The sequence below is a fragment of the Peromyscus leucopus genome, chromosome 12 (genome assembly GCF_004664715.2).
Source record: "Peromyscus leucopus breed LL Stock chromosome 12, UCI_PerLeu_2.1, whole genome shotgun sequence".
In the NCBI taxonomy this organism is placed as follows: domain Eukaryota; kingdom Metazoa; phylum Chordata; class Mammalia; order Rodentia; family Cricetidae; genus Peromyscus; species Peromyscus leucopus.
Window position 1 is genome coordinate 17,295 of NC_051073.1, and position 19,212 is coordinate 36,506.

Below are 19,212 nucleotides of genomic sequence, written 5' to 3' on the forward strand. Positions count from 1 at the left end.
ACTACCATCATGGGAAAGAGAACAATACACTCTGCCAAATTTCAAAATTAAAGCTGAGAGTGAAGCTCAGAAAGCAGTTTATGATTGACATGTAAAAAAAAATATATACTCGGCCGGGCGGTGGTGGCGCACGCCTTTAATCCCAGCACTCGGAGGCAGAGCCAGGTGGATCTCTGCGAGTTCAAGGCCAGCCTGGGCTACCAAGTGAGTCCCAGGAAAGGCGCAAAGCTACACAGAGAAACCCTGTCTCGAAAAACCAAAATATATATATATATATATATATATATATATATATATATATATATATATATACTCTATGCCCATCACCAAATACCAGGAATGTTGGCCAACCTTTAATCCCAGCATGTAGGAGCAAGAATCAGGTGAATCTCTGATTTTGAAGCCAGCCTGGTCTTCAGTGCAACTTTCAGAACATCCAGGGCTACTCAGACAAACCTTATCTTCAGAAACTAGAATAAAAACAATAAAATTTAAAAATTCAAGCAAGCAAAATGGCTTAAGATTTAATAGCAATTTGCTTCAAGTGTATATTATGTGATATAGAGATACCATTTATGATAGTGGTGAACTCGTGATAGCACAAGAAGGGTGCTGGCTGATTTGTTTCAACCATACCATAGTAGAAACAAAGAACAGAAAATGGGTAGAGGCTATTGACATTCAAATCCTATCCCCAATGTAGAATTTCATCTAGAAAGATTTCTCCTACTAAAGGTTCTACAAACAACCCAAACAAAGCCACCAAGGAGAGACAAGTGTCCAGATACCTTATTTTATATGGTAGCTTTTTATTCAGTCAACTAGATTCACACCCAGGTCACTATAGGCTTAGGGTCATCCATGAAGAAAACAAATTTAGTCACTTCAATGATCCTCATACTCTGCCCCTACACTGTGCAAATGTCCAGTCTTTTTTGACACTCAAGACAATCTCTTGACTGTGTCATCTTGTAAAATCAGAAAACAAGTTAAATCTTTCCAACATCCAAATGGCACAGAATAGCCATTCCCATTCCAAAAGAGAGGAATTGAGACATAGTGGGGGAAGACTGGACCAAGGCAAGGCTGAAACCCAGCAGGGCAACCATCAAATCCCATAGCTCTGTGTCAGACAAATAGGGCTTCAGTTTCAAAGGGCTTAGATGTCCCTCTCTCCACAATTTTTCTTATATCTCTATCTTTGGTTACTTCCACTCCATATACGCAGCTCTCCATGGAAGATGTCTCATAGCTTAAATATCTCAGCATCTTAAGTTCTCAAAATACAACCCAGGCTTCATTCTCATAGCATCAAGCAATGAACTCTCACAGTCTCCTCACTGGAGCTCTTATCATACCAAATACAGATGCTTACAACAGTACTGAACTGAAAATACACACTAAGAATGTATGGCCTTAAATTTTGCATCTTTGTTGTTTTCAGAAACAGTTAAACATCAATGATTCCCCCAAAATTTGGTTTCTAAGTTGTGATGGACCCTGCCATGCTTGGACCAGAGTTGCAGCAGGCTTTGTATGAAGTTGCTTCCTGGAACTGGGACTCACTTTGCCTAATTCTTCCCTTAACTTAGGGCATAGAAGGATGAATTAGGTCAGTTCCGGCTGTCTATCAACCATTGCCAGCAGTCGATTATGGGGGTATCTTTGTGGATTTCTGTGGGCCTCTCTAGCACTTTGTTTCTTCCTTTTCTCATGTGCTCTTCATTTACCATGGTCTCCTATTCCTTGTTCTCCCTCTGTTCTTGATCCAGCTGGGATCTCTCGCTCCCACAGGCTCTCTTTCCCTCAACCCTTGCCCTTCATTACTCCCACTCATGTCCAGGTTGTTCATGTAGATCTCAGCCATTTCTCCGTCATTGGGTGACCCTTGTGTCTTTCTTGGAGTCCTGTTTTCCAGGTAGCCTCCCTGGTGATGTGAGTATCAGTCCAGTCATCCTTGTTCCACATCTAGTATCCTCCTATGAGTGAGTACATACCATATTTGTCTTTCTGAGTCTGAGTTACCTCACTCAGGATGATTTTTCTAGATCCATCCATTTGCCTGCAAACCTCATGATGTCATTGTTTTTCTCTGCTGAGTAGTATTCCATTGTGTATATGTACCACAATTTATTTATCCATTCTTCAGTTGAAGGGCATCTAAATTGCTTCCAGGTTTTGGCTATTACAAACAATGCTGATATGAACATAGCTGAGCAAGTGCTCTTGTGGTATGATTGAGCATACCTTGGGTATATGCCCAAGAGTGGTATAGCTGGATCTTGCGGGAGATTGATTCCCAATTTTCTAAGAAAGCACCATATTGCTTTCCAAAGTGGTTGTACAAGCTTGCATTCCCACCAGCAGTGGAGGAGAGCTCCCATAGTTCAACATCCTCTCCAGCATAAAGTGTCTTCAGTGTTTTTTATCTTAGCCATTCTGACAGGCATAAGGTGGTATCTCAGAGTTGTTTTGATTTGCATTTCCCTGATGATTAGGGATGTTGAGCAATTCCTTAAATGTCTTTCAGCCATTTGAGTTTCCTCTGTTGAGAATTCTCTGTTTAGTTCTATAGCCTATTTCTTAATTGGACTGTTAGTCATTTTGATGTCTAATTTCTTGAGTTCCTTATATATTCTGGATATCAGTCCTCTGTCAGATGTGGGGTTGGTGAAGATCTTTTCCCATTCTGTAGGCTGTCACTTTGCCTTGTTGACCATATCCTTTGCTCTACAAAAACTTCTCAGTTTCAGGAGGTCCCTTTGATGATTGATTGTTTCTCTCAGTGTCTATGCTACTGGTGTTATATTTAGGAAGTGATCTCCTATGCCAATGTGTTCAAGACTACTTCCTACTTTCTCTTCTAGCAGGTTCAGAGTAACTGGATTTATGTTGAGGTCCTTGATCCACTTGGACTTAAGTTTTGTGCATGGTGACAGATATGGATCTATTTGCAGCCTTCTACACATTGATATCCAGTTATGCCAGCACCATTTGTTGAAGATGCATTCTTTTTTCCATTGTAAAGTTTTGGCTTCTTTGTCAAAAATTATATGTTCATAGGTGTGCAGATTAATATTAGGGTCTTCAATTCGATTCCATTGGTCCACATGTCAGTTTTTATGCCAATACCAAGCTGTTTTTATTACTGTAGCTCTATAGTAGAGCTTGAAGTCAGGGATCGTGATGCCTCCAGAGGTTGTTTTATTGTACAGGATTCTTTTGGTTATCCTGGGTTTTTTGTTTTTCCATATGAAGTTGAGTATTATTCTTTCCAGGTCAGTGAAGAATTGTGTTGTTATTTTGATGGGGATTGCATTGAATCTGTAGATTGCTTTTGGTAAAATTGCCATTTTTACTATGTTGGTCCTGCCTATCCATGAGCATGGGAGATCTTTCCATTTTCTGACATCTTCAATTTCTTTTTTCAGGGACTTAAAGTTCTTGTCATATAGGTCCTTCACTTGCTTGGTTAGTGTTACCCCAAGGTATTTTATGTCATATGACCTACTCTGTTGATGGGATGGCCAAACACCCTAATAGTCGTGCCAGAAACCCCATCCAACGACTGAGGGATCTGGATGCAGAGATCCATGGCTAGGCCCCAGGTAGAGCTCCGGGAGTCTAATTAGCGAGAAAAAGGAGGGTTTATATGAGCGAGAATTGTTGAAACCAAGTTGGATAAAGCACAGGTACAAATAGCCAAACGAATGGGAACACACGAACTATGAGCCAATGGCTGAGGGGCCCCCAACTGGATCAGACCCTCTGAATAAGTGAAACAGTTGATTGTCTTGATCTGTTTGGGAGGCATCTAGGCAGTGGTACTGGGTCCTGTGCTCACTGCATGAGTTGGCTGTTTGAAACCTGGGGCTTATGCAGGGATGCTTGGCTCAGTCTGGGAGGAGGGGACTGGACTTGCCTGGACTGAGTCTACCAGGTTGATCTCAGTCCTTGGGGGAGACTTTGCCCAGGAGGAAGTAGGAATGGGGGGTGGGGTGGAGGAAGGGGAGGGGGCAGGAGGGGGAGAACAAGGGAATCCATGGCTGATATGTAGAGCTGAATGATATTGTAAAATAATTTTTTTTTTTGGTTTTTTGAGACAGGGTTTCTCTGTGTAGCTTTGTGCCTCTCCTGGGACTCACTTGGTAGTCCAGGCTGGCCTCAAACTCACAGAGTTCCACCTGGCTCTGCCTCCTCAGTGCTGGGATTAAAGGTGTGTGCCACCACTGCCCAGCTTGTAAAATAAAATTTAAAAAAAAGAAAAAAATAGGTGAGAAAGATGGATTAGTACCCTTATGGCACCTTGTTAGGCTCCCAGTGTAGAGTAAGGCCCTTCTATTTAATGGTAATAATCTCCCTTAAAATCCCTGCCTTTGTTCAGCACTTGAGGGTCAACTGGAACTACCTAGTGTTGTTTTTGTCTTCAACCCACAGACTTCCCATTTATTTATGGACCCATTTGTTCCTTTTTTCACTGTAGTCCTGAATGAATCATAATAGCCATCCAAGAGTTAGTATCCCATCTAAGAAATCAGCCCCATTATTTTTAAATTCTGCCTTATTCAAGTTCTTGGGGGCTTGGGCATAATAAGAAAGGTTCAGGTGGTGGCGGTGGTGGCGCATGCCTTTAATCCCAACACGCAGGAGGCAGAGCCAGGCGGATCTCTGTGAGTTCGAGGCCAGCCTGGGCTACCAAGTGAGTCCCAGGAAAGGTGCAAAGCTACACAGAAAAACCCTGTCTCGAAAAACCAAAAAAAAAAAAAAAAAAGATTCTCTTTAGCCAGGCAGTGGTGGCGCACGCCTTTAATCCCAGCACTCGGGAGGCAGAGGCAGGCGGATCTCTGTGAGTTTGAGGCCAGCCTGGGCTACCAAGTGAGCTCCAGGAAAGGCGCAAAGCTACACAGAGAAACCCTGTCTCGAAAAACCAAAAAAAAAAAAAAAAAAAGAAAGAAAGAAAGAAAGGTTAGGGGGCCAAAATATTCCCAAAATGACTTCTAGCTTAGTTTATCATGGAGTCTATTTCCCACTGAGATCCTGTGACCCTGACCTCCACTGTCTACATTACTCTCCACAGTCCTTTATCCCAAGTCTTCTAAGACTAGCTGATTAAGCTTTGTGTGCAGCTTTCTATGTCTTTTGCCATCTAAATCTGGATATCCTCAACATTCCTCCAATAGTCATCATTCTCAGGTCCTTTGCAGCAACAAAATCACTTTTGGTGTACCACATACTGCTATATTGATAGAAATTCAAGCTAGCACTGGAGGCAAAAACCATGAGGAATCTTTGTTTACTAGCCTTTTCTCTTACTTGGTAATTTTCTTATGCTCAGCTAGCTCTCTTATCCAGTCCAGGCCAACTTTCTTAGTCTATTGCACCCTCAGGGCCTTCACACCTCAATCATCAATCAACAAAATTTCTCTAAGACTTAGCAACCAGCCATTCTGATGGGGGCACATCCTCAACTGATGTTCTCACAGATGACTCCAGACTCTGATGTTGTCATCTGGAAGTAATTAAGACACAGAGACAATAATATATGAGCAAGTTTTGCAAGCCTAAAACCAATGCATCAACCTCATCAATAACTTAAATAGCAAAAATGAAAACATTGATGATAGTAACAACTGGAAAACACAGACATGCCAAGAAATGAGGAGAGATAAGCTCTAAGATCAAGAAGAGAAAATTAAGACTGTTTCTCCAGAGAAAGTCTCCAAACCAATAAACTTAAGGAACTCATGACATAATGTTGATTGGTGAGTCCCCACCATTTCCCAAGACTGCAGCCTGAGCTATATTCCTCATGCCAGACCCCCAGGGGGTCCTCGGGCTGGGCTGGCACTGACTCATTTTCTCCCTTGATGAAGGGGTCAATGCTGTCAGACCCCCTGGGGAGGTCCTTGGGCTGCTCCCAGCCCTTAATCCCCTCTTGACAAAGTGGGGAGTAACCTGTGCTGATTCATAGATCCTTCTACTTCAGGGATGCCTGTGACTGGAGTCTGATCCCAGTTTGTCATTTTAATTTTTTATTTTTCTCTCTTGGCACTGCAGCCATGGGACATAGGGGCAAATATCAGTAAATTTGGCTGTTTCAACCCCAATATTTCATGGGAATTATCTAACTTCTGCCAGTGAATGGGCAAATGAAAAGAGTTAACTTATCCCCAAGCTTTCTACTGAAGCTCTGAAACCTTCTCCTTCTCCATTTCTGATTCTTTCCCTGCCATGTGCAACCACTTCTATCTGACTTCCACTTTCTGCTCTCTGGCATTGGGCTTTAACTCACCTTAACTCCTCCCACTCATTCTCAAGTTGCCCTGAGAAGCACAGACGGGTCTGAAAGCAGGCTAGGATCCATGCAAATAAGTTTACAGTAATCAGGATGGCTCTTTAGCCAGAGATCAGTTTATAGCCTGCCTCTTGGAAGGCCTTCCTAAAGCTGCCCCCAAGCCAGCAAACATCAAAAAAAATTCAAGACATGGTGTAAAATCCGTCTCTTGTCCCCCAGACCTCCCTGACATAGGGTCAAAACTTAAGCATCTGGAGAGCAAGGCTCCTGACCCCACAGGCAGAAGTTTCAGCTGTGGCATTTAAGGTGTACCAGGGGAGAGATGAAAAAAGCCTGAGAACAGAACTGCCAAGTGCTGGCACATGTTGGCTCCCAAAAGCCATTGGGTCCCTGTTTTAAATGAGGGGGGGGGGAAAGGCCACACAGGGTAGTGCGTACCCTGCCAAGCCATCAATTGAGCCTCATTCAAAGTGCCACCTAGAAAGACAACTGGTCAGCTGACAGCACCAAGGGGCAGGGGGACAGACAAAGACCTCCAGCAGATCTCTAGGCTAGGCCACAGGCTCATTTGTAGGAAACCTAGAATGCAGTACGGAAGTGATCCATTTCTTTCCTTCTGGACACCAGAGCCACTAACCCAGTCCTGGGAGTTTTGGGGTCTCACCTCTCATTTCCCTATTGTCGGGGTAGGGAGGACAGCCTTACCCACCTACCAGATTTAATTGTACTTTCAGGGTTACTTAATGAGAAAGATTTTCCAGCTAGGATAGGAGCTTTCATTTCATTGCTCCCTCCATGTGCCTCATTCCAGACCTGTCACAGTGCTTCTCCTCCTCATGCACACAGGGCCCTGATCTCTGCCTTATCCCTAATTCCAAAGAAATAAGTTCTCATGCACCACAAGCTTTTGTCTTCCCAGTTCCCTCTTCTAATTAACTGCTCAGCTAATGGCAGCTTTGGACCACCACAGAACTGGAGTCCAGGGATCATCAAGTAAGAAACTATAACAGCTAAAAGATATTTACATCCCCAGACCCAAAAGTATCTGGGCTCTACAAAAACAGACTTTAATATAACCATCTATTACTGTTAAATGCTCTCAACAATTGATCACCTGTGTCTTCTGGATGCTAAACTAGTAAAGGAAACAGGTGCCTTAAAATAATCTGTCTCTGATAAAGCTTAAAAACATGTTCCAATCTCTCTGTCTCTCTCATTAACACAACCAATATAAACAGAGTACTAAACACTACAATGGTCACTAATTTTCTCATGGCTGCTTCTTAACATGTTCAAAATTTTTTCCCAAGCTCCAGAAACCAGTTTAAATCCATCTGGACAGGTGAGATCTACTTCAGGCTTTTTCTGTCTCATCAGCATCCTGTCAGACACAAAAGCATCTAGAGTGCCAAGCCAAGAGGAATGGATGACTCCAGGGCAGCAGGATAGCCCACCATCCCAGGATGACTGTCTACCTTGGAAGGCCCCCTTCCCTACCCCCTCCCAAGAGTCAACTGCCACCCACCAAGTCAGCTGGAAGCAGTTTTTCTGTGAGAAACGACACCCCTATTCCTAGTCACTTGCTTTTTTATAATAAACAAAAAGTCTAGAATGTTAGGATCCTGCCCTCCTGCACATGCGCAGATTGGGGTCTTGAGTCTTACGTCATCAGGGGGCACTGGCAACTACATATGCATGGCATGGTCATGCAATCTATGCCTTAAAAGTCAGATGCAGAACCCATGCTCTCTCTGCTCTCTGCTCCCTCCTCTGCTCCCCTCTTCCTCCACCCCATCATCTTTCTCTCTCACTAGGCCTGGTCCCCACTCCCCCCCATTCCTCCTAATAAAGCTCTGAATACTGATACTGGGTTCTGTCATGACTGTGACCTTTCCACGTGGTAACCAGCACTGCCACCAGTGCCAATTATCATCCTTTCAATATTAAACATAGAAGTCAGGCAATGGTAGCACATGCCTTTAATCCTAGAATTTGGGAGGCAGAGATCCATCTGGATCTCTGTAAGTTCAAGGCCACACTGGGACAGAGCTAGGCATGGTGGCACATGCCTTTAATTCTGAGCAATAATCATAGAGGTCTGGAGGTCTGTACAGACAGACAGGAAGTGATAGAGCTGGGCAGAAAGAATAAGTGATGTACCTGGGCAGAGAGAGGAAGTGAGATGGCAGGGCAGAGAAAGGATATAAGCATGAGTATAGAGAAAGTAGCTCTCTCTGGAGGCTAAGGAGTTGGTAAGGTGAGGTTGGCTGTGGCTTGTCCTATTCCTTTGATCTCTCAGTTTTCACCCCAATATCTGGCTCTGGTTTTTTTTTTTTAATTAATAAGACCATTTACCAATTCATCTTACATATTCCATGATAAAGTCAAATTTAAACAATAACTACGTACAAATCCAGCCCTACAGAAGGTACTAGAAAGAAAAAATCCAACCCAAGGACACTAACTACACACATGAAAACACAGTAAATAAATAATCTCACATCAGCAAAACCAGAAGGAGGAAAACACACACACACAAAACAAACATACTCTCATACACATACCACCACCACTACTACCACCACCACCACCCCCAACAACAACATAAATAACAGAAATTAATCATCATTATTCCTGACATCTCTCAATATCAATGGTCTCAATTACCCAATGAAGACACAAATTAACAGTATGAACTAAAAAACAATATCCAACATTTCACCAAATACAAGAAACACACTTTAACACCAAGAATAGAGATTACCAAAAGGTAAAGGCTAGGAAAAACATATTTAAAGCAATTGGGACTAAGAAGCAGGCTTGTGTAGTCATTTTATTATCTACCAAAATAGACTTCAAAAAAATTCATCAAGAGATGGGGAAGAACACTCCTTGTTCATCAAAGATAAACTCCATGAATATGACATTTTAATTATTAATATCTATGCCCCAAATACAAGGTCATCCATTTTTGTAAAAGAAACACTTCTACAGATTAAATGACACATTGACTTTCACACAAGGTTTGATATTGGTAGATTTCAATACCCCACCCTCATCAATGGGCAGGTCATCAAGACAGAAACCAAACAGAGAAATATTGGAGCTAATGGATTTTATAAACCATATGAACCTCACAAATATTCCATTCAAAGAAAAATACACTTTCTCAGCACTACATGGAATTTTCTCCAAAGTTGATGACACACTTGGATACAATTCAAGTCTCAACAGATACAACAAAACTGAAATAATTCCTTGCATCCTATCAGACCACCATGGGTTACAGCTGGTAAAAAATGGGGAAAAAGGGGGAAAAAAATGAGGAAATCTCATACTAGCAACTTAACAGCACACATAAAAGCACTAGAACAAAAAGAAGTAAACATACCAAAGAGTAGTAGACAGGAAGAAAGTATCAAATGAGTATAAAAATTAATAAAATAGAAACAAAAACACAAGGAATCAATAAAACAGATTGGTTCTTTGAGAAAAATCAACAAAAAACAGACAAACCCTTATCCAAACTAAGACACAGAAAAAATATTCTGATTAATAATATCAAAAATAAAAAGAGAGCCATAACAATAGACAAGGAAAGCCAAATAATCATAATGAAATACTGTAAGAAGCTGTTCTCCACCCAATTGGAAATTCTAAAAGAAATGGATAATGTTTTTGGTAGGTACCACTTACCAAAGTTCAATAAACATCATATAAACAATGTAAATAAACCTATAACTCTAGTAAAATAAAACAAATCATTACAACAACAACAACAAAAACCCCAAAAAAACAGAAACAAAAGAGCCCAGGGACAGGCAGTTTTAGCACAGAATTTTACCAGCTTTTCAAAGAAGAGTTGAAACCAATACTCCTCAGTTTTTCCATAAAATAGAACCAGAAGGAACTATTCCACATATTCATGAATTAAGGCTCTTGTTTTTAAATGATCATACATAATTTATATCAGATACTGCTACATCAGCTATGTTGAACTTGAGATGGGGTACAGTGGAAATTTGAATTTCTGAATTGGCCCTTAACAATCTGGAGACTGCAAAAATCTAGAGTTAGACAGACTCTGGGGATTCCAATATCAGGTATTCAGTAGATTATAAACAGAGGTGGAGCTTTCTGTCCTGTCTGACTGATTATACCCAGCAGTCACTTCACAGATTACCACATAGAAGCTTATATTAATTATAAATCACTGGTTGATGGCTCAGGCTTATTACTAACTAGCTCTTAAATTTTAATAAACCCATTTGTCTTGATCTATGTACCACCACATGCCCATGACTTACCCATTCTCTGGCATCTTGGGCCATGGGCAGCTGGCTGTCATCTCCAGACTCCACCCTTCCTTCTCCGTTATGTGTTTGGCTTTCCCACCCAGCCTTATTCTGCCTGGCTATAGGCCAATCCAGCCTCTATTATTAACCAATTAGAGCAACACACATTCACAGCATAGAGAAGGATCCTCCTACAGCATTTCCCACTTTCTGTCTAATAAGAAAAGGAAGGCTTTAACTTTAATATAGTAAAGTTACAGATAACAAAATAGTCATTGAGCAAGAATTACAGTTACAATATCTATCTTTGTATTTGACAAAAGCAGAGAAAACATTCAATTATCTATCCTATCTTGGTGAGCCTAAAGTTTTATATCTAATTTATTCTTTATCAAAATTAAGGAAACTATAACTATTTAGTCTTCAATTCCATCAAAGACCAGAGAAGAAAATAATAATATCTGAGTAAGCAGGAAGTACAAGCAAGCAACTTCCAAAAAAAATGTAAGAAATGACAAAAATATCTATCTGCTTGATCAGATATCCTGTCTTGCTCTCATTTTTTGTGTCTCTTGTCCCTCTCATTCAGGTCCCCATTGACCCCTCTGGCCAGGGCAAGTGTTATGGCAAAAATAAAGAGAACTATAGATCAATTTTCCTTATGAACATTGTTGCATAAACACTCAATAAAACACTTGCAAACAGATTCCAAGAACACATCAAAAGGATCATCTAAAGTGATAGAGTAGGCATCATCCCAGAGAGGCAGTAATGGTTCAACATATAAAAATCAGTAAATGTAATCCACCATAAATATAAACTAAACAACAACAACAAAACCCACAGTATAATACCATTAGATGCTGAAAAAAATCTCTGACAAAATCATACATCATAAAAGCCTTGGATTGGTTAGGGATACAAGGTACATATATAAACATAATAAAGAAAATTTAGAACAAGCCTATAGCTAACAACACATTAAATAGAGAGAAGCTCAAAGTAATTCCATTAAAATCTGGAACAAGACAAGGCTGTGAACTCTCTATATATCTACTCAATACAGTACTTGAAGTTCTAGATAGGCCAATAAAACAACTGAAGGACAACAATGAGATATAATTTGGAAAGGAAGAAGTCAAAGTATTATTGTTATTTGTAGATGATATGATAGTATACGTAAGTGACCCTAAAAATTAGACAAGGGAACTATAGCTGATAGAAAAATTTCAGCAAAGTGCCTGGATACAAGAGTAACTCAAAAGTATCAGTAGCCCTCCTATATAGAAATGATAAGCTGACTGAAAAAGAAATAAGGGAAACACACACCACAATACCCTCAAATAATACAAAATATGTTTGAGTAACTCTAACAAAGCAAGTGAAGTACTTGTATGATGAAAACTTCAAGTATTTGAGGAAAGAAACTGAAGAAGATATTAGGAAATAGAAAGAATTTCCAGGCTCAAGGATCAGTAGGATTAACACAGAAAAAGGCCATCCTACCAATAGCAATCTAAAGATTCAGCACAATCTCCATCAAAATTCCCACACATTCATTTGAAGATCTTGAAAGGACTGCTTGCAGCTTCATACGAATAACAATAAAAACAAGATAGCTAAAGCAATTCTGAACAATAAAATAACAGCTTGGCATTGGCAGTAAGACAGACACATTAAATGATGAAATTGAATTAAAGACCCAGACATAAATTCAACACCCGTGAATACCTGATTTCTGAGAAGGAAATTAAGAAATACAAAATGAAGCCGGACGGTGGTGGCGCACGCCTTTAATCCCAGCACTCGGGAGGCAGAGCCAGGCGGATCTCTGTGAGTTCGAGGCCAGCCTGGGCTACCAAGTGAGTTCCAGGAAAAGGCGCAAAGCTACACAGAGAAACCCTGTCTCAAAAAACCAAAAAAAAAAAAAAAAAGAAATACAAAATGAAAAAAAAGATAGCACCTTCAACAAATGGTGCCTGTTAAACTGAGTTTCTGTATGTAGAAGAATTCAAATAGATTCACCCTGTACAAAACTCAAGTCAAAGTAGGTCAAAGCCCCAACATAAAACCAGATACACTGAAAATGATTCAAGACAAAGTGGGGAAAAGCCTTGAATGCACTGGCACAGGAGACAACTTTCTGAACACCAAGAAGCGCAGGCACTAAGATCAACAATTAGTAAATGGGATCTTAAGAAATTGTAAAGCTTCTCTATGGCAAAGAACAGTCAATCAAAAAGACTGCTTAGGTAATGAGGAGAGATTTTTAACAATTCCACACCCAATAGATGCTAAATATCCAAAATATGTAAAGGACTCAAAAACTAGATGTTGAATGCTGTGGGATAATCCTTCTGTACACTGTGAATACCTATTACTCTCATTGACTAATAAAGAAGTGGCTGACCTACAGCTGGGCAGGAAGAGATTGGGTGGGAGAGCCAGACTAAGAGAATTCTGGAAAAAACAAGGGCAGTCATAGGACTCACCAGCTAGACAGGAAGACATGCCAGATAGGTAAATGCCACGAGAGTCAGGGCAGGGAGCACATAGGTTAATTGAAATGAGCTAATTTAAGTTGTAAGAGCTAGTTAATAGTAAGTCTAAGCTATTGGCTGGGAATTTGTAATTAATATAAGCCTCAGTGTTTATTTGGCAGCTGCAGGCAGGAAGGAAACATCTGCCTACAGTTGAAAATCTGAATAATCCAAATAAAAAATGCGGCACAGATCTATGTGGTGGTATTGTGTTCCCCAAAATATTGTGTACTCTAATAAATTTATCTGGGGTCAGAGAACAGACAGCCACTAAATACAAAGGCTAGAAAATGGTGGCACTCACACCTTTAATCCTAGCATTCCAGAGATAGAAATCCCTCTGGATCTCTGTGAGTTCAAGGCCACATTGGAAATAGCCAAGCATGGTGACACACGCCTTTAATCCCAGAAAGCCAGCCTTTAATCCCAGGGAGTGGTGGTAGAAAGCAAAAAGATATATAAGGCATGAGGACCAGAAACTAGAAGATTTTGGCTGGTTAAGCATTCAGGCTTTTGAGCAGTAATTCAGCTGAGACCCATTCTGGATGGGAACTCAGAGGCCTCCAGTCGGAGGAAACAAGACCAGCTGAGGATCTGGCGAGGTGAGATAGCTGTGGATTGTTCTGTCTCTCTGATCTACCAGCATGGACCCCAATAACTGGCCTCGGGTTTGATTTTATTAATAAGAACTTTGAAGATTCCTGCTACAGATCTAAGCAGAGAATTCTCAACAGAGGAATCTCAAATAGCTGAGAAATACTTCAAGAAATGTTCAACACATTTAGCCACCAGGGAAATCCAAATCAAAACTACTTTTAGATTCCATCTTACACCAGTCAAAAAGTCTAATATCAAAAACCCCAGTTACAACTAATGCTAGTGAAGATGTGGAGCAAGAGGAACACACCTCCACTGCTTGTAGAAGTGCAAACTCATACAGCCACTATAGAAATCAATATCATGGTTCCTCAGAAAACTGGGAATCTATCTACCTCAAGATCCAGCTATACCACTTTTGGGCATATACCCAAAGGATGTTCCATCCTACAACACAGATTCTTGCTTAGCTATATTCACTGAGGTTCTATTCATAATAGTCAGAACTGGAAATAGCCAATATGTCTCTGAACTGAAGAATGTATAAGGGAAATGTGGTACATTTACACAATATAATATTACTCAATTCTTAAAACAATGACATCATGAAAAAAATTGATTACCTCACTACTCAATGCTAATATCTGTTGCACAAATCCTAAATGGTCTTACAATGAAAATCCAGGGCCAGATTTTGGGGTAAATGCTGAAAGACCAGAGGAAACAAGCCACAGCCCCTTCTCACCTCACCAACTCCTCAGCCAATCCTGTTTCCACGAATCTTCAGACTGAATGTTCCTGAGTCCTCAGCCAAAAGGCTTTTTAGTTCCTGTCTCCTCACACCTTATATTCCTTTCTCTGCCCAGCAACTTCACTTCCTATCTCAACCTTCATAGTGCTGGGATTAATAGTGTGTGCTTCCCAAACACTGGGGTTAAAGGTATGTAGCACTACTGCCTGGCTCTGTTTCTCTCCTAGACTGGATTAATCTCATGTAGTCCAGTGTGGCCTTGAACTCAGAGATCTAGGCAGATCTCTGCCTCCTGAGTGCTAGGATTAAAGGTGTGCACCACCACTGTCTGACCTCTGTTTATTTAACTCTATCCTCTGATCTGCAGGTAAGCTTTATTTCTTAGATTACAAATATCACCACAAATATCAACTACTGTCAAAGCAGGAAAGTGAAACTCCTTCTTGCCCCTCCCTTTCTGTGCTGTGAATATATTTACTCTATAGTTTATCAGTGAACTCAATTCTTACACAGATCCCTCTTCATTTTAAGTTCCTAATAAAAGTCAGAAAGATTGGAGGACACTCATTCACTGTTTTATTCCTCATTCTCACAGACCAGTAGAGGCCCAGCCTGGAAGTAATTACAGGACTGTCTTCCCAGGACTAGGCAAGAGTCAGAATTAATTTTTTAAAGCAATTCTGTCAATTACATTGTGTGAGGCAAGCTTGAGCTACCAGAGACATTAACCTGAACCAGTAGTTCTCAAGCATCATAACATGGTGACCCTTTAATACAGTTCTTCACATTGTGGTGACCCCATTAATCATAGAATTATTTCACTACTACTTCATAACTATAATTTTGCTACTGTTATGAATCAATATAAATATCTGTGCTTTCTGATGGTCTTAGGCTATCCTGAGATTGGGTTGTTTGACACCCCTCCCAAGGAAGGCATGACCCCCCCAGGTAGAGGACTTTAAAATGGTAAAAAATATTAAAAGAACAATAGGCTATACTGATGTTTGTTGGACCCCAAAATCTGGGTGCCCCAAGAACCCAGACTCTAGTCCAGTTGATGCAAAAGCATGAGGTTTTTATTGACACATCTGTACAGACGGGCAAACCCTTGTCCTGAGAGCAAGAGTCGCATCTTATTGCAGCCCCATGGAGGCTTTTAAAGGAAAAACCCACAAAAGCCATAAGGTTACAATTCCCATACAATTTCGTTTCACAAGATCATGGTCTGATCAGAGAGTGGGTACAGTCATGTCTGCATGTACATTCTTCCTGAAACCTCAGGAGGGGTATCAGGTCAGGAGTGGAGTTTACACAAAGGTCTCAGTGGTCCATCCTGGAACACCTGCAACTATCCCAGTCACAGTTGAGCATATCTCTTAACAGAAATCTTTTTACATTGTTACATTGTTACAGGGGAGGTTGAGTAATGATTGAGTCAGGTGGCCCTTGGAACTAGTTTTCTTTTTAGTTCCTTATTCTCCTGGGGCCTGAAGGGTTAGGGTCTTTCAATGTTGAAAGACTAGTAGCTTCCCTGGTAGAGAGAATGCCTTTAATAAGACTTTGTATGACTTTGTCCCATGTAAAATGTTAGCTGCTGAATGCTCTAAAATGACCCAAATTTATAGCCAATGGTCTATGTCTCAAACCTCTAAGCTGATTTAACTGTGTCAACCAGAATTTCACATAGAATTCCCCTAGTTGGAATCTGAAAACCCAGTAGTTCAAGCTATCCCCCCTAAACTGTACACCCACCAATTCTGTCTTTCTTTATTCACATGAAGGAATTAATACATGCTGGGAAATTACACAGAAAGTCATTCACCCTGCCCCATCAGGTCCTTCTTTATGATGGAGACCTGGCAGCTTACTGCCTTAAACTTCAGTCCATGGTCTAGTTATTGTCTAGTCTGTTTCCTCCTGAAGTGTACACAGTACACTGTTCCTCTTCTTTGGTCTTAATGAAGAAGCCATGTTCCACATGCAAATCTGTAGCACAAATTGTTAGAAGGTCTTATCAAGAAAAACAAACCTGGAGTCAGGTAGTGGAGTGAAAGCTGGAAGATCAGAGAAGCAGAACAAGCCACAGCTTCTTCACCTCGCCAGTTCCTCAGCTGATCCTATTTCCTCAGACTGGAAGCTTCTGGGTCCTCACCCAGAATGAATCTCAGCTGAACTGCTACTCAAAAGCCTAAAAGCTTCACCAGGCTAGTTCCTGGTTTTCATGCCTTTTATACCTTTCTGCTTCCTGTCATCACTTCCTGGGATTAAAGGCTCTTGTTAACACACTGGCTGTTTCCAGTGTGGCCTTGATCACTCACAGAGATCCAGATGGATTTCTGCCTCTGGAATGCTCGGATTAAAGGCGTGTGTGCCACCATTTTCTGGCCTTTATATCTAGTGGCTGTTCTGTTCTCTGACCCCAGACAAGTTTTTTAGGGTGCACTATTTTGGGGAACACTATCACCACACAAATCCTTTTTTCTGTTGCTGCAATGGACAGTCCACTATGTGACTCAAACTGGTAATTGTAGAACTCTGTGGTGCTACAGATCTAAAATCCAAGAATTTAGGGTATTTAGTCAGGCAGATAACAGGGGCAATGCCTATGGGACTATGGACAGGGTTAAAGTCTACCTCAATCAACATAGGAAACACTGTCTCAAAACTACTTTTCAAAAAGGCTGAGAATGCACTGTTGTAGAATTAATATATCTTTATGGTACACCAGGACTTAATGTTGGTTGTGACCCTGTAATGGCCCCTTGAGCATCACCTTAGAGGCCTGTTCTTTGAGGGGGTGTGGGCATTTGGCTGGTAGTAAATCAGAGTTGTCTGCTTTGTTATGGGAACGTAGCTTAATTGCTGCTTAATCCCAGTGAACAAACATTTACATCTTATCACACTAATCTCTAACAGGCATGGTTAGCATACTACTCAAATCTCTGAGGTCTTTGGGAGGCTAAATTCTACTTTGTGTGACTTAATGTTTCCTAAGATATGATAAATCCTTATACCATCAATTCTACTCTTCTACATCACAGTTTAGCAGTGGAGTGCTACACTACATATGAGATACTGTTTACAAGCTCCAAAAAATTAACTCCAGAGGGATTCTAAACCTAAATGTTAAAAGTTGAGAACTTCTGGAAGATAATAGAGAGACCAAGGCTCTCTGAGTTTGGCAAATCTGTCTTCCATAATGACAATACAAGCACTACAGGCACCAGCATTTCACAATGATGTCAAAAACCAGGATATTTCTAAGCAAAGTCCTGCTTCCCATGCTTTGTGCAGATGCTCTGCACAGATGCAGCCCATAGAGTGAAGTTATTCAGAGGCTGCTGCCCTGTCCCAGGGAGTTGCTAGGACCACACAGGACATGCAGTACACACAGGACCAGGCAGAATACTCCAAACTCTGTTTTGCCTGGCTCCCACCTAGCTGGGAGAGGAACCACCACACTGGCTCCTGAAGCTAAACTGGCCACTACTCCCAGTCTGGGGACAGGGGAACCTCATTCACCATGGCTGGCCACTCCTTTTTATCTGTGGACAGCAGCCTCTCACTCACAATGGGCAGCTGTTGGGCTCACCCATACTCTACCCACAGCAGAGCCCAGGGCCAAGCACACACAAGCCAACTTTGACTTGCTCAGCAGAGGAGTTAAGCCAGAAGCCTGCCTCCTGGAAGAGTCCTCCCAATGGACTGGGGGATCTTCTTATTCTCAAGGCCTTGATTAGAAAATGATACCTGAGTGACATGACTGGGTGAGCTGAAGGACACAGCACAGTGTTTCCAATCCCTGGCCACAGACCTATCCCAGATTGGCTGGAGATTTGTGCCAAATTCAATAGCAATCTCTTGTGAATGTAAAACAGTGGATTTGGTTTTTAAAGGAAAAAAAAACAAATTCAGAAGGAGGCTAATCAGACAATGATGCACAACAGGAACACAGGGTAACTTAAGAACATTACAAAGTCCACAGAGGCCTTGGGACTGATAACCACTGTGTATTAGTATTCTAATTGTACTGAAATGTGATTTTGATTGTATGTTAATAAATAAAGTTGCCCGGGGGTCAGAGCTATTAGAGCCATAGCAAGAGTGTGGCAGTGGTGGCACACGCCTTTAATCCCAACACTTGGTAGAAGAGCTAGGTAGATCTCTGTGTGTTCAGGGATACAGCCAGCATTGGAGACATATGCCTTTAAGACCTGGGGGGCTGTACATACAGACAGTGATGAGGCAGTCACATGTTTGGGTTTACAACCAATGAGAAGGCAGAACAAAAGACTATGAAATGACTTACACACAGGAAATAGCTCTCTTTTGGGAAGCTAGGAGCTCGCAGGAGGAAGGGTAAGATTTTAGCTCTGACCTCTCGACTTTCTCTTTTACATTGGTTCTGTGTTTCTTATTTAATAAGATGGTTGGTTACATCTACATCTGGCGCCAAACGTGACAAGAATCCATTAAAAACCACTTGGCTTGGCAGCAGGTCCGCTTTCCCGCAAGGGCAGGAGGCTGGGCAGCCGGCTCACTAGTCCAGGCAGCCAGCTTCCTAGCCCAGGCCTAGGTCTGCTTGGCCTCAAGCCAGACTAACTGTGAGCTGCTTGCTTAAAGCCGATGCTACTCAGGCCTGCCCTGCCAAACAGGGCCCCTGCCTGTAAAGCCAATGCATGTGGTTGGAGCTTAAAGAAGCCAGAGCCAAGCCTTGACTCAGCTCAAGAG

The 19,212-nt window shown here is 41.4% G+C and overlaps 1 protein-coding gene across 3 annotated transcripts in view; it reads right to left on the reverse strand.

The window, feature by feature from the left end:
- The window catches only part of LOC114685661 (zinc finger protein 431-like), a 42,343-nt gene that overhangs the window by 1,389 nt on the left and 21,742 nt on the right, over positions 1-19,212 (reverse strand). For all 3 annotated transcript variants that reach the window (XM_037209592.1, XM_037209591.1, XM_037209590.1), the window contains exon 2: positions 352-470. Coding sequence is in view for 2 of the 3 variants with exons in the window: in XM_037209591.1 (XP_037065486.1) it covers positions 352-470 (119 nt within the window). In the remaining variant the exon portion in view is untranslated. The remainder of the gene's footprint in view (positions 1-351; positions 471-19,212) is intronic.